Source organism: Neophocaena asiaeorientalis, unplaced genomic scaffold (assembly GCF_003031525.2).
Source record: "Neophocaena asiaeorientalis asiaeorientalis breed wild unplaced genomic scaffold, Neophocaena_asiaeorientalis_V1.1 scaffold648, whole genome shotgun sequence".
In the NCBI taxonomy this organism is placed as follows: Eukaryota; Metazoa; Chordata; class Mammalia; order Artiodactyla; family Phocoenidae; genus Neophocaena; species Neophocaena asiaeorientalis.
The window spans coordinates 4,843,138-4,858,194 of NW_020172781.1; the positions used below are offsets into that span (position 1 = coordinate 4,843,138).

The 15,057-nt window shown below is 49.1% G+C and overlaps 2 protein-coding genes across 2 annotated transcripts in view; both read right to left on the reverse strand.

Moving 5' to 3' along the window:
• The window catches only part of ACACB (acetyl-CoA carboxylase beta), a 144,178-nt gene extending 133,009 nt beyond the window's left edge, over window positions 1-11,169 (reverse strand). Inside the window, exon 1 of the mRNA XM_024741428.1 lies at window positions 11,068-11,169. The gene's annotated coding sequence lies outside the window, so the exon portion shown is untranslated. The remainder of the gene's footprint in view (window positions 1-11,067) is intronic.
• On the reverse strand, window positions 720-12,949 carry UNG (uracil DNA glycosylase). The gene is made up of 7 exons (XM_024741429.1): window positions 12,753-12,949; window positions 11,876-12,082; window positions 11,068-11,163; window positions 8,441-8,538; window positions 7,702-7,790; window positions 5,940-6,118; window positions 720-1,875 (listed from the first exon to the last, which is right to left on the reverse strand). Exons 1-7 carry the CDS (start codon window positions 12,879-12,881, stop codon window positions 1,735-1,737), a joined length of 939 nt encoding a protein of 312 aa, XP_024597197.1. The 5' UTR covers window positions 12,882-12,949; the 3' UTR covers window positions 720-1,734.
• Between the last annotated feature and the right edge of the window lie 2,108 nt (window positions 12,950-15,057).

Sequence of the window (15,057 nt, forward strand, 5' to 3'; positions counted from 1 at the left end):
AATGTGGGATCATAAACCCTTCTTTTCAGACATGAGAAAACTGAGGCCCAGAGGGGAAGTAATCTTCTCAAGGAAATTTCCAAATCCCTGCCCTCCTAAGAAACGTGTTAGACTGGACGTTCTCACTGGATGCGGCCCTTCTCGCCCACTTAAACACGAGCACCCGCGATCCCAAGACTTCTTTATTCTTTTTGCTCCCTTCATCAGACAGCAGGGGACACCGACCTTTTCTCTGGATGTTCCACCCCAGCTACTGGAGCCAAGTGCTGCCAGGTCAGTGGGCCACCATCAGGGGGTCTTCCCAGTGCCTTGGCCTCACACCTCAAGCCCAGAGAAGAGTCTGGAAAACTAGCTGAGGGAGGGTGGGGGGAAGCTGCCCTCGCACTGTCGCAGGGCTTGGCAGGACACGCAGCCATGGTGAGCATGCCAAGATCCGTGGAGAAATGCTTTTTCCAGTCCGAAGTGGCTCCTTTAGGGTCCCAGCAGACCCCGACCCCGTTCAGCCCCCATACCCCCTCCACAGCGCCCTCGCCGACTCCCGCGCGCGCCCCTCCCGGGAACCCGGCCCAGGGCTTACCGAGGCCTGACGCGGAAGGCCCACACTGGTTGTCATGGCGACCGCGGGCCGCCCCAAGCCAAGAGCAGCCTGAAGGGCGTCCGCCCAGGGCCCAGAAGGACCAGGCACCCAGCGAAACTTCAACAATCTTTATTACCAAACTCTCGCGGGGTTAACCCTTTAACCCAGCTAACAGCAAAACAGCGCTCTAACAGCATCTGGGGTGCAGGTGCACACCTAATAAAGACTGCCTCTTAAAAAAAAAAATATATATATATATGTACACATCTGCGTTAAGTATCTTTTTTAAAAAAGCAAAATTCACCAGTGTTGCCGAAAAAAAATCCCAAAGTGATTTCAGTCTAACCGCACCCCTACCCCCCACACACGAAAAAACATTGGCAGTGTATGCTGGCACAAACCCCAGACGAGATGCAGCTAGGAAAAAAAGCATCTTTCCTCTTAAAAAAAAACAAAAACTTTTCTCCTCCTTTCTGTTCAACCTCCATACCTTATTCCCAGAAACACCCAAAGAATTACATAACTAATTGCATAGACTAGACCCAGTTCACTTTCCCCAGCCTCCAGAAGTAAAAGTTCACACCAAGGATGGTTCCTTAGCAATTTTTGCCAGTACGACAGTCAGGAACTTGATCCCTAATTTCTGGGAACTTGCAAAAACCTGAGGCTTCCTGAGGGCTCCGTGAAAGATCACGGGCCAGTGTACCTGACCAAGACTGGAACGCCAGGCTGGGTAAAGAAAGGGGGCCTTTCCAAATAAAAACACCCAACACAACAAAACCTAAAGTCTAACCTGCCAGGTAAAAACAAGTAGAAGCTGGCTGTACCAAAAAGGTGCTTATCTCCTCCCTGCTTGAAAGTAATAACAAAGGGGAACAGAGTCCAGAGTATTTGACCTCATCTCCCTTCCAAGAACCTTGACCCACAGGCAGCATATTCCAGGCCAGAGGTCCCAGGGAGATTTTTGTGCTTCTGGCCAGGTAAAGCTGCTCCCAGGCTGCCTTCACTGCTGCTCCTCAGAAAATGTGTGCCCTTGTGCAGGGTGCTGAAGAATTAGGAGGGAAATTGTTTTTTGACTTTGACTTCGTAAATGACAGATACTTCAATCACAGCTTCTAGAAAACCACTCAAAGACCCCTGACCCCCAAGGGTCAAGGTCACAGATCCTTCCAGTTGATGGGCTCTTTGCCGGACTTCTGCAGCAGCTCATTGGTTTTAGAGAAATGCCTGCATCCGAAGAACCCCCTGTACACCGAAAACGGCGAGGGATGCGCGGTCTGCAGCACGTGGTGCCGCTTCTGAAAGAGGAGGAGACGGGGAGTGAGATTGTGGGGACACTCTCAGGACTTTAAAAAAAACCCACTCTGGCTGTGGCGCTTTCTGTCAGCTCTGCCGCTCCCCTGTGACAGCTCTAAATTCGCCCACTTTCCTCACGGGGTTGGTTTACTTGCAGCATCCACACAGGTCCGTGCGTTCATCCTCCACTGGTTGGTAGAGCCACTACCTGGGCTAGGCCCTAAGGATGCAGAGCACCCGTCTCTGCCCTCCACTGGGCACTCTCGATAGGACTCGTAGGTGCCCTTGTCCTATGACCCAGCAGTCCCACTGTTGAGACTGTTACTTGGTAAAGGACGCCATGATGCACACATCTCCATAGAGATGCAGGCATGAGGAGGTGCACGGCTCCCATCGGGTAAAACCTACTATAAATCCAGTGTTATGCAACAGATTACAAATATTTTTCTAAAGTTCTGTTAACGCAATACCACACAGCTACTAGAAGGACAAGATCAAGCTACATATGCTGACACAGGGAGACCTCTAAAATATGTCAAGTGGGGGAAAAAAAGCAAGAAAAAGTGATAAGTGCATTAAATTAAAAAAAATTCTTTGGTAGGGGGGATAAGACCCAAGACACTATTTATAGTAGTTCCTTTAGGTGAAAGATTGTACCTTTCTATGCTGTTTGCATTATCTCACCACCAAAACAGAATACTTAAAATTTTTTAAAATGTCAACTGTAGTTAACTTAGTAGGAAGATTCTGGACCATTTTTGTTTTCTTCTTTATTCTTTCCTGTATTTAAATAAAAATCACCCAACAGGGCTTCCCTGGTGGTGCAGTGGTTAAGAATCTGCCTGCCAATGCAGGGGACACAGGTTCGAGCCCTGGTCCAGGAAGATCCCACATGCCGTGGAGCACCTAAACCCGAGCGCCACAACTACTGAGCCTGCACTCTAGAGCCCACAAGCCACAACTAGAGAAAACCCGCACGCAGCAATGAAGACCCAACGCAGCCAAATGTAAATAAAAATTTAAAAAAAAAATCACCCAACAAATAATCGTCTTTCAAGATACCCCTGCCTTCAAGGCTGGGTTGAGGAGGGGCCATCAGTGAAGCCGGGCAGCCCAGTGTGGGTCAGGGCATGGAACCCCTGGCCCTGCCACTCAGCAGTGGCGCAGCCCCAGGGAAGTCACTGACCCTCCCTAGGCCACAGGTCACTTTTCACCTGTGGACTGGAAGTTAACAGCAGTGCCAGCTCAGGAAGATCCCATGAAGAACAAAAGATGGGTCGTGCGCGCAGAGCATCCCGGGAAGGGATGCAGGCCGGGTGCTCAGCACAGGGTACAGCATATGGGGCAGGCCCCTGAACACGAGAGCTGTGTGCATTATAAAGGACCAGTCAGCCAGCCTCCAGGGAAGGAAAAGACCTCTACATGCTGGACAGAGGAAGCAGGACGTTCAAAGGCAGGCAAGGGAGTAGGGGGCGGGGAGAAGTCCAGGTGGTTCAGGGGGCCTGGAGTTCACAGAGGGTGACAGGCAGGCCGGGGCCATGCCCAGACCCCAGCTCATGAGCCCAGGTCGAGGACTTCCAAGGAGAAGGCGTCTGTACGCTCTGCTCTGGGCAAGATGAGATGGGGCTGACCTGAGGCTAAGTTGGGCAGGTGGTGGGGTGGCTGAGAGAAGAAAGTCTGTGTATGACTGGTTGCAGGAGGTGGGGATAGATACAAAGGGCGGAGAGGGGGAAGGAGAGGGGGAAAGAAAGGGAGGGGTCAAGAATGATATGCGATTTCTGGTTGGGCAACTGGGTAGACAGCGGTCCTTTTTATCCTTGGGCATCCAGGGGCCCAAGTTTAGTGAGGGATGGACGAGGAAAGGAGAATGGGAAAATGTTGCATTTGATGTGCTTCCAGGTCCCTAGTAAGGCAGCAGCTGAATATATAGGTCTAGTGCTCAGGAGACACCCCGGGTTACAGATGTGCAACTTGGTTTTTAATGGTCAATCTACCAGTTTTTTTTTTTTTTTGGTTGCGCCATGCAGCATGCAGGATCCTAGTTCCCCAACCAGGGATCGAACCCAGGCCCTCTGCAATGGAAGCACGGAGTCCCAACCGCTGGACCGCCAGGGAAGTCTGGTTTTTAATGGTCAAGCTACTTTAACAACTGTTTACTTTCAAACTGAACCATTATTAAGATTACAGATACACTGAGTAAGGGCGCTTCTGACCACAAACCTCCCTAAGACACAGACTGGAAATCACTCCCACACACACTTCATTACCGAGATAATCAGATCTTAGCAGTTAGTTCGTTCATGCCAGGTTTTATTCCTACTATTCCCTTCACGAAAAGAAAAACACCTCAAAACATCCTGCTCATTCACAGAGAACCTTTATAGAGAAAGCAGCTCTTCCATCTGACCTACACGCCCCCTTGCTGCTCGCATCCATGTGTATAAAGACACTGGACGGGGCTTCCCTGGTGGCACAGTGGTTGAGAGTCCGCCTGCCGATGCAGGGGACACGGGTTCATGCCCCCGTCCGGGAAGATCCCACATGCCACGGAGTGGCTGGGCCCGTGAGCCATGGCCACAGGAGATGTCAGACAGTAAAGCCCAGTGCCTACCCGAGGCCAAGAAGAGTCGGAACGGATGGGGACTGGGAGGGGAGGCCTTGAAATCCTTTAATTTCTAACCATGTGAATCTACTACCTTAAAAAAGGAAAAAAGGCCTCAATTATGAAATAAAGGTAGAACTCCACTTAAGAGAAAATGGAGGAGATAACTGACATGTGAGTCAAGTCTCTAAAGCTGATGGCTGGCTTGGAACCCTGCCACCCTTGCCCGTGGGCTGGGCAGGCCTCCCCACGGGCCCGCCCAGGTGAGCTGGCTGCTTGGATCGGAGTCCGAAGCTCCATTCACCCCAAGTGGGCAAGTGACCTCGCCTCCCTGAGCCCCAGTACAAAGCGGGGTCAGCGTATCCCTCCCACCCCCAACAGCCTGCGTCGAGGTCAGGAGAGATGCTGTGTGAAAAGTGCTGGACTTGCTCCTGACACCTGTTTGCACGTATCTGATACGCTATAAGCTACTGCCATGTCGCCTTGGTTCATCCCTTTACCTCACTTATGACGTGTTTATGCTATGATTTCTCCCCCACCCTCACTGCCCAATTCAGTGCCTCCCAGTAGCCCAAGCTAAACACTCCTCCTTCCTGTCTCCCTCCCTCCCAGCCCCATGCCCCCTCCTCCCCTTGCCAGTCTCTTTCATACCAGCATCTCCTCCAGTCCGGTCACAGGCATCCCAGAGAGAAATGCCAGTGCTCAGCACAGAGGAGGAAGGATTAGGATGGTTTTAGGACGGGGTTTAAGGGGATGAGGGAGGGCATTCAAGGATGACTTCCGGTTTTTAATCTCAGCAACCAAGTATACGCAGGTGGGTCGGGGGAGGATGCGGTGGGGTGGGCAGAGACTGAAGAGCTGGGTTGGTGTCGGGGACCAGCAACCAGGGCCCAGGTTTAATAATTATCGCTGACGGTGTTTTCATGGGGGGAGGTTACATTTGCGATTAAGTGGAACTCTTCATGTTTTCCATATACCCTCAAACTTGTTGAAAGCAAGAGACTTACCTCGCTCATCATCTACTGCATCGTTTGTTACATGAATGCCTGGGGACGCGTGTTATCTTTCTGCGTATGCAGCAAGTTTATGCCAGTGTTACCAACTGCATCTAAGCAGAAGCTGGCCAGCTGCTCTCCTCATACACAACTAGTCATTTCGTCTGAGTTCTGTTCAATTTTCTTTCTTTCCTTTTTTTTTTTTTGGCTGCGCTGTGTGGCATGCAGGATCTTAGTTCCCTGACCAGGGATAGAACCTGTGCCCCTGCGTTGGGAGCACGGGCTCTTAACCCCCGGACCGCCAGGGAAGTCCCTGAATTCTGTTCAGTTTTCGATGGGAAACGTAATCCTAATTATCACAGTTTTAAGGGAAAATAAGCTTCATTTTAGGACATGAACTTTCTAGGCCCACATAAAGGGACTGCTAGAACTCTCCAACCCGTTAAAAACAAACAAACCCAAAACATACCCTATCAATGGCACTGCCCTTCTTCTGAGCATAAGAGCCCCAGAGCAGGAAGACAAGACCGTTCGAGTTCCGATTGAGCCAGGACACAACAGCATCGGTGAACTGCTCCCAGCCTCTCTCTTTATGAGAATTGGCCTGATGCGCCCGGACGGTGAGGACGGCGTTGAGCAGGAGAACACCTGCGAGCACACAGCGAAGGCGGCTCAAGGGGGGCTGAAACGTGGAATCTAAAATTCGACACAAGTGAACATATCTACGCAACAAACTGACTCACAGATAACAGAGAACGGAGCTGTGCTTGTCATGGGGGCGATGAGGGAGGGATGGACTGGAAGTTTGGGGTTAAGAGATGCAAACTATTATATATAGGATGTACAGCACAGAAAACTCTTCAATATCCTTTGATAAACCGTAATTAAAAAGAATATGAAAAAGTATATGTATATGTATAATGGAATCACTTTGCTGTACAGCAGAAATTAACATTGTAAATCAACTATATACTTCAATAAAATTAAAAGAGAAAAGAAGGGGGAGGCTGAAACGAGTTGGCCTGAACACCCAATAATGGGCTCAACGCATGACGAAACCACCCCGAGATGTAAGCTGGTGCAGCCACCTGAAATCAGGTGGTGGAGAAAGCATTAGGACGTGACCAGCTGGTGCCTCTGTGTGAGATTCATTCTCACCTCTGCACTTTCAAGACCGAACTTCTGAGTTTGCAACAGTGACCGTGCAATTATCCATCATCAGAAAGAATTGTTTAAAAAAATATACCCTGGGCTTCCCTGGTGGCGCAGTGGTTGAGAGTCCGCCTGCCAATGCAGGGGATACGGGTTCGTGCCCCGGTCCGGGAAGATCCCACATGCCGCGGAGCGGCTGGGCCCGTGAGCCATGGCCGCTGAGCCTGCGTGTCCGGAGCCTGTGCTCCGTAACAGGAGAGGCCACAACAGTGAGACGCCCGCATACCACAAAAAAAAAAGAAAAAATACCCTAACTGATACGAAATAACCCTGGAAAGTAACACAAGGAGGCCAAGACGTTTCACTGAAACAAAAATCTCACTGCAAGGAAAGAGCAGATATTCTTTCCTTATCCTGATTATAGTTTGTTAAAAAATGAGAAAGACGTCCCACAGATAGGTATTAAACACACGCAACATAACCCGTGTGTCAAAATGAGAAAACTTGAGGCCACCTTCTGAATGGTCGAAGTTGAGTGGTTCAACGTAAAATATGAATGACGAGGAACCAACTTTTCCCTTTCATGCTATGATTAAAACATGAAAAACACTGGCTGCAGGATCAAAGCGAGATCCATTTTTTTTCCACTAGGTTACATTACTGGTTTATTACAAAGGATATTAAAGGATGCAGTCAAGTCGGGTGAAGAGGTGCAAAGGGCAAGACAGAGGGAAGGGCACGTGGCTTCCACGCCCTCTCTCAGCTTGCCTCTCTCCAATCTCCATGCGTGCACCAACCCAGAAGCTCTCCAAGTATCATCCTTTGGGGGCTTTATGGAGGCTTCATTACATAAGCATGATTGATTAAATCACTGGCCACTGGCAATGGATTCAACCTCCAGCCCATCTCCTCTCCCTGGATAGCAGGGGGTGGTGAGATACATTCTTTGACTTACATAACCTTAGCCATTTTATTAGAGCTCTCTGGTTCTTCACGGGTATCTTTTAAAAATATAAGCAAGCTAGACAGAAAAGACAGTTGAAATCCATCCAAAACACATCTAGCAGTGGCTGGTTTACCTTGCCTGGCCCATCCGGATAAATCTCCATGACCAGGATGAACAAAACCATCTATGTCTGTAGACAGTTCTTTATAAATGTTTTCCAAACTGAAAGCAAGCCAGAAGAAAAACAAACAAACACAAAAACAGAATCTTAAGCACAATTCGGAAAGTCCAGGACCCTCCAGCACACACGCGAGTTAGTCTGCAAAGCCAGCCCTTGGGGCGGACAACAGGCGCACTGCACTGATTCATGGGAAACGCTGCCCTTCCTTTAGACAGGCACACCTGCCAAACGCCTTTACTTCGGTCAGTGCTTGGGTTTAAGGAAGAGAACTTTGGAAAACCTAAGCAAATTAGCCCAGGAGTTACCACCCCACTCCCAAGTGATGGATTTAGTTTATACCTTTAAAGTTCATTATTTGTAAACGATATGTAAAGTCCTCCAAGGCAGGGGTTCTTAGCCAGGCATGATGTGGCCCCACAAGGGACTGCTGAAAACGTCTGAAGACATTTTTCATTGTCACAAATGGGGTGGGGGTGGGGCGTGCTGCTGGCATCTCGAGGCCAAGGGTGTTGCTAAACATCTTACCACGCACACGGCAGCCCCCCCGACCACAGAGACCCAGCCCCACGTGTCAGTAGTGCAGAAACTGAGAAATCCCGCTCCAAAGGCTAGTGACGGTCCCACAAACAGGTGCACCTGTAATTTGAAAGTGATCACAATTGGAGCTGAGCCACCTGTAAAGCCTGCGTACCTGGGCGGGGGTGGCACGGGCCTTTGAACACTAAAGCAGAGCCCATGAGCTTGATTGGGTCCGTGATATGGATCCTGTCCCAGGACGACAACCTTCACCTGTGAACACCAGATGGCGAGGATCAAACACTATAGTACAGGCAGTCTGAAAGGACACCTTGGCTGGCTGATAACTTATACAAAGGACTCCTTATACTATGCGGAAAAGGGCAGGCCCCCCTCCCGGCCCAACTAAGAGCCCCCAGAAGGGAGCAGGTGACTTGAAACCATCACTGCATTACCCAGTTATCCTTCCCTCAGTCACCTGCTGCAGTGCCTCCTCCCTTCTCTGACCCACGTGTTTGAAACAAGCTGGGGTCAACTTTGCTTTCATCCCCTTCGTTTTTCAAATTACAAAAGGAAATACGCCCTTGTCACAAGTACGTCCATCCAGAAATATATCAAGATCTCCTGGTCATCCCTACCCCGTCCTGATCCAACCATTTATAATCACCTATTGATATATAATGAGGGCCATTGTACTCATCACCCTACATTTTTGTGTTTCTCACATCATACACTGTAGGCCTCCTTTAAGTCAACAGAGCTCAGTTGTTGATGGGCAGTCAGCTGGTTTCCCAGTTTTTTCCCTTAAAAAAATAACGCAGTAAACATCCTACTACATGTATCTTTACATACTGCTGCTTTCATTTCTATGGAATAGATTCAGAAGAGTGGAGTTGCTGGTCACAGTATTAAGTGTATTTAAAATTTTCATCGACATATGCCAAATTGCTTTTCCACGAGCTGAAGAAACTCCAGTTGCCCAGCAGCAGCACATGAAGGAGCCTGCTCCCCTGGACCGGTACGCCGCGGAGACACCGTGGGTTCAGCTCCAGACTGTCTCATTAAGCAAACATCGCGATAAAACAAGTGACATAAACTTTTTGGTCTCCTAGCGCATACACGATATGGTAGTCTATTAAGTGTGCAATTGCATGTCAAAAAAAAAGTACGTATCTTAATTAGAAAGTACTTTATTGCTTAAAAAATGCTAACCATCATCTGACAATGAAAGGTTGCCACAAACCTTCGATTTGTAAAAATCGCTGGACCTGCGGAGCGCAATAAAACAAGTCTGCCTGTGTCCTCTTAAGGGATGGAACCAGAGGAGAATGAGGTCACTGTCACCGTCAGTGGTGTGAAAATACTACTAGGCCTTTTGATCGGGTGCCCGCCCACCCACCTCTCTTCATTCCCACACTTTTGCCGTGTTCCTTCTTAAGACTCTCCTTCCGTAGCCAACATACACTTTATCCTTCAAAATCCAGCTTCAGACGTTCCCACAATCAGGCAGCTTTCATGGGCCTCTCCATTCCTCCGGTTGGTACTCACACTGCCCCTGGCATATTCCCCAACATGAAGCAACCTGTCCGAGCGGGGAAGCTTTCTGGTTCTGGTCCCGGATAAGGATCTCAGAGGAGCCAGGTAATATCCCCTACCCTCCACATGCTCATTGGCAAAGAAGCCCCACCGGGCCATCTGATCCTCAGAAGTCTCATGCACTTTTCTTAGTCTTTCTTTACAATATTGCTCATTGGTACTCAAAACAGGACATACTTCAAACAAGGGGCAAACTAGTACTTAATTTAATGACTTGGTTTTTTTTTAACTTCATAAACAAGGAGGTACGTTCGAAGTGCTTGCTCTGAAATGAAAATTGTGAAGTCTGCTAAGTATTAGGAGTGTCAGCCTTATCACGATGGCTTCTTCAACAATTTCACTTCTCTTTGATTTAACAGGTGCTTATTAAATCACGGGATTCCTACCCTCAGCTTACAAAATCAGTAAGGCAAAAGGAGAACAAAAAAATGGAACACCTCCAATGCAAGCAGATACTAAAACCCCACATCACAAAGGAAACCCACATCACAAATATAGTGGGGGACAGGCCTCCTTCCGGGAGGTGCCAGAGATGCCTCTAGTTGGTTTTCAAAAGACAGAAGTGAGGAGAGGGTCACCGCCCTGTCCAGCTCCAAAGGAGGAGAATGGAAGGTGGAGGTGAGGCTGGAAGCAGGAGGTGGCCGTATTCACCCTCAGCTTTCATAGTTTGCACCGTGGGAAGCCACAAACAAGCTTCTGACAGCGAGCAGCCATTGTATATACACTGAACCAAAGCAAAGGAATCTGTTAACAGGAGATGTGTTCAGGCCACAAGTCAAGAGTTTGAAAGCATCAACGGTAAAGGATGGTGTGGTCAGACAGAAAGAACACTGAGACGCAAGTCAAGGTGGGACCCCAGACAACCACTTGAAAAAGACTTAACTGCTTCGTGCCTCAGTTTCCTCACCACCACACTTTACCTCTCACGGGCATGGGGTCGGTTTAAGGATAAAATAAAATACAAGTGAGAGTATACAGACCCACGGTTTACGTACATACTTTTCTGTTTTTGCTTTATGAACGGCACACAGTAAAAGTTAAACAGGGTATGTACAGGCTAAAATACGGCCCGCCAAACCTCACAATCTCAGTATTTTATTTATTACTGAAATATGGACAGTGGCTTAACTCCAGTGTCCCTAATTAAAAACTACCATTTGAGTCCTACTCCCCTTTTAGTAAAATTCATCCACAACTTGTACTTACATCTCTTATGTCACACATTTGGGTCCATGTGAAGACTTGCTGCGGGGGTGGGTAAACAGTGTAATGTTTTCTTTCTTCTGCAACAAATCCCATAAGCTAATGTAAAGATAAACTAGATTTACAATCAGATTCTCACTGGAAAGCATAAGAATTCAATAAGAAAGCTTCTAATGCAAGCTACTGGAAGAGCTTTTAGCTAGCTCTTTGCCAAGTTTTATATCCAAATTCTGCGTAAAAATCAACAGTTCCCCTCCCGACATTTTAATTCCCTTCTCCTTTCTTTGGGCTGCGTCAAAGTTGATTGGCCTGACAGCCTTGATTTCCTGCGGGTGCTAACCCCTCCCTCTTTTGTTTAAAGGGCAGGTTTCATTCAGTCGGGTTTGTGGTTTTACCAGGCCACTCTTTCCTTGGGAGCAGACTAAACAAACGGGTTAAAAGAAGCTATGAGGGCTTCCCTGGTGGCGCAGTGGTTGAGAGTCCGCCTGCCGATGCAGGGGACACGGGTTCGTGCCCCGATCCTGAAAGATCCCACATGCCGCGGAGCGGCTGGGCCCGTGAGCCATGGCCGCTGAGCCTGCGCTCCGCGATGGCAGAGGCCACAACAGTGAGAGGCCCGCGTACCGCAAAAAAAAAAAAAAAAAAAAGCTATGATATCACCTCATAGTCTTTTAAAAATCTTAAACTGGGCAGATTCAAAACATCATGGCTGTATGTTGAAGGAGGGAAAGTAGGAGCTCACGAAAGCAACATCCTATAAACGTGGGCTTGGCCTGCTATATTTACAAGTGCCCGCAGTCTCCAACTTTACCTTAATAAAATATGGTTTCCCGAACTCCCCGCTGAGGTGCTTCTTCCAACTCTCACCAAAACCTACAGGCACATTGCGCGCTGCGAGTCTGAGCAGTGCGGCGGCTTTGTTCCTCTGGATGCGGACCAACTGCTCGGGGCTCAGTGGCGACGAGGGCGGCGTGCCGGGCTCCTCCTGCCCGGCCCGGATCTTCTTGGCGGGGCTGGCCTGCAAGTGGTCCCCGCAGAAACGGGTCACGAGCTGCAGCGGACCTCTCCCGGGAGCCCGCAGCTTCCGTCCCCAACCCAACAGCCCAGGGTAGAGGACACCCATTCTTGGGGTTTCAGCCCCGCTCGGCAGGTACGTACAAAACCGGACTCTGGAAACCCAGGGTTGATCCCAGTCCGGCACTAACAGGCCGCTGCCCCAAATTTCGAGTTTGGTACCAAAACAGGGCAGGAAAAAGGTCTGTGAGCAAGGCCCGCAGCGCCTCGCTAGGGGTTCGCGGAGAAGGGGCCCAGCACCCAGGGCCCCGCCCCGCGGGTCCCGCCACTAGCGTCCCCACGTGGTCTTTTCGCGGCAAAAACCCTCCCCTCCAGGACCCACCCCCCTCCCTCCTCTGATTGGAGGGTGGGCCGGGCCCCTCGCCTCTGATTGGCGCCGTGGGCCCCGAGGTTCGCCTCCATTGGCTGACCCCTCAGCATGGCCGCCGATGAGGCGCCACGGCGGCTGTTTTGAACACGTGGAGGCGCCAGTTTACTCAGTCAGCCCCATGTTCCTGCAACCCCTCGGTCGCGCGGGGTCCGCCGCCCTCCTCGCCCTCGTCGCCCTCTTCGCCCTCCTCACCCTCCCTTCCCCCTGACCCCCGGCCCCACGAGCGGTCCCCGCCGCGCCTTACCGCCTCATCCCCTCTCTCAGCTACCGCCGCCACGCCGTTCCACTGCTCGGCCGGCTCGGAGCTGCAGGCACGTCGCTTCCTGGAGGGGCTCGGGGAGAAGAAGGAGTAGAGGGTCTTCTGGCCAATCATCCTGGAGCCGAGGAGGGAGCGAACGCGCGCTGCCCGGAGACCCGCGAGCTTGGCGCTAGCCGCGGCGGTCAGCAATTGGCGCCAAGCAACCCGCGCATGCTCCGACCGGGGGGGTGTGGGCGAGGGGGCAGCGGAGGTCCTAGTGCGCATGTGTGGGAGGGGCCGCTGGGCAAGGTCCCTGAGGCGAAGTGGGGCTCAGAAAGGTCTTTAGAGCGGGCGGGGTTCCTTAGGTCGGTTCACTCAGATGTTTACTCTTTCACTCATTCTTCTCACCCATCATACCTCTGCCTTGGGCAAGTCCCTCCACCTCTCAGCCGGTGAAAGAACTTAAAAGTACCCGCCCCGTGGGGTTTTTTGTGGGAGTGAAATTAGCTTTAAAATAGTAATTGTTAAAAAAAAAAAGTAATCGTTTTGCTTTTAGTTGTCCAATTTTCACGACCTGTTTTACTGACGACAAAACCAAGGCCTAGAAGCCTAACCTGTAAGGTTTGGGGGAGACTTTAACAGAGGTCATTAAGGTTAAACTCCAAACTAGTCATCCTCTGAAAGACATCCCCATACACCTGGGATTCTTCCCCTCTCCCTCCCTCCCCACATCCAAACTGTGGACAGGTCCTCTTGGGTTCATCTCCATAATAAAGCCCAAATTCAAATGCTGTTCTCAATCTCTGGTCTACTAACTACAGTCCCAGCAGGTCTTCTCTTTTCCTACCTAATCATCTTTTTGAAATGTAAATTACACCATAATAATCCCCAGGTTAAAATCCTATAGTTTCCAAATATGTTTGGAATAAAATCCTTGCTTCTACATACATACAGATGGTCAACAGGCACAGGAAAAGATGCTCAACATCTCTAATTATTAGAGAAATGCAAATTAAAACTACAATGAGGTATCACACCAGTCAGAATGGCCATCATTAAAGTGTCTACAAGTAGTAAATGCTGGAGATGGTGTGGAGAAAACGGACCCCTCCTACACTGTTGGTGGGAATGTAAATTGGTGCAGCCACTATTGGAGACCAGTATGGAGGTTCCCTAAAGAAACTAAAAATAAAGTTATCATATGATCCAACAATCCCACTCCTGGGCATATATAGGGAAAAAACTCTAATTCGAAAAGGTATATGTGCCCTAATGTTCATAGCAGCACTATTTACAATAGCCAAGACATGGAAGCAACCTAAACGTCCATTGACAGATGAATGGATAAAGAAGCTGTGGTATATACACAAATGGAATATTAGCCGTAACAAAGAACAAAATAATGCCGTCTGCAGCAACATGGATGGACCTAGAGATTATCATACTAAGTGAAGTCAGAGAAAGACAAATATCATATCACTTATATGTGGAATCTAAAAACATGATAGAAATAAACGTATTTACAAAACAGAAATAGATTCACAGACATAAAAAACAAATTTATGGTTACCAGAGGGGATGGGGCAGAGATAAATTGGGAGTTTGGGGTTAACATGTACACAGTACTATATATGAAATAGATAAACAACAAGGATCTACTGTATAGCACAGGGAACTAACTATATTCAATGGAACCTATAATGGAAAATAATCTGAAAAAAGAATATATGTATATATGTATAACTGAATCACTTTGCGGTACACCTGAAACTAACACAACATTGTAAATTAACTATACTTCAACTTTTAAAAATGGTTTTTAAAAGAATCCCTGCTTCTTACCAGTTGGCAAGGCTGCTTCACCCTCTCACGGAAGCCCAGCTGCTGTGACATGATGAGTCTGGTTCTTAGCACAGTCACCAGGCGTACCCAGCTGTCCCTTGTGTGGTCTTACACCTTGCACGCACTGTCCCCCTGCCTGGAAAACCTCAGGTCTCAGCTCGAGACCCTGCCTCTGAAGGGCCTTCTCCTCCTGCCCCACTTTCTAGCAGGTCACTCTATTTACAGCTTCTGTACTATCTAAGATGATCTTATTGGGACTTCCCTGGAGGTCCAGTGATTAAGGCTCTGCGCTTCCACTGCAGGGCACATGGGTTTGACCCCTGGTCAGGGAACTAAGATCCCGCATGCCTTGTGGTGTGGCCAAAATAAAATAATCTTATTTATTCTCTCCTTGTTTATTTCTGTCTCATCTCCAACACGTAACCTGGGTGAGGGCAGGGACTTGATTCTTGTTACTGTTGTGTTCCAG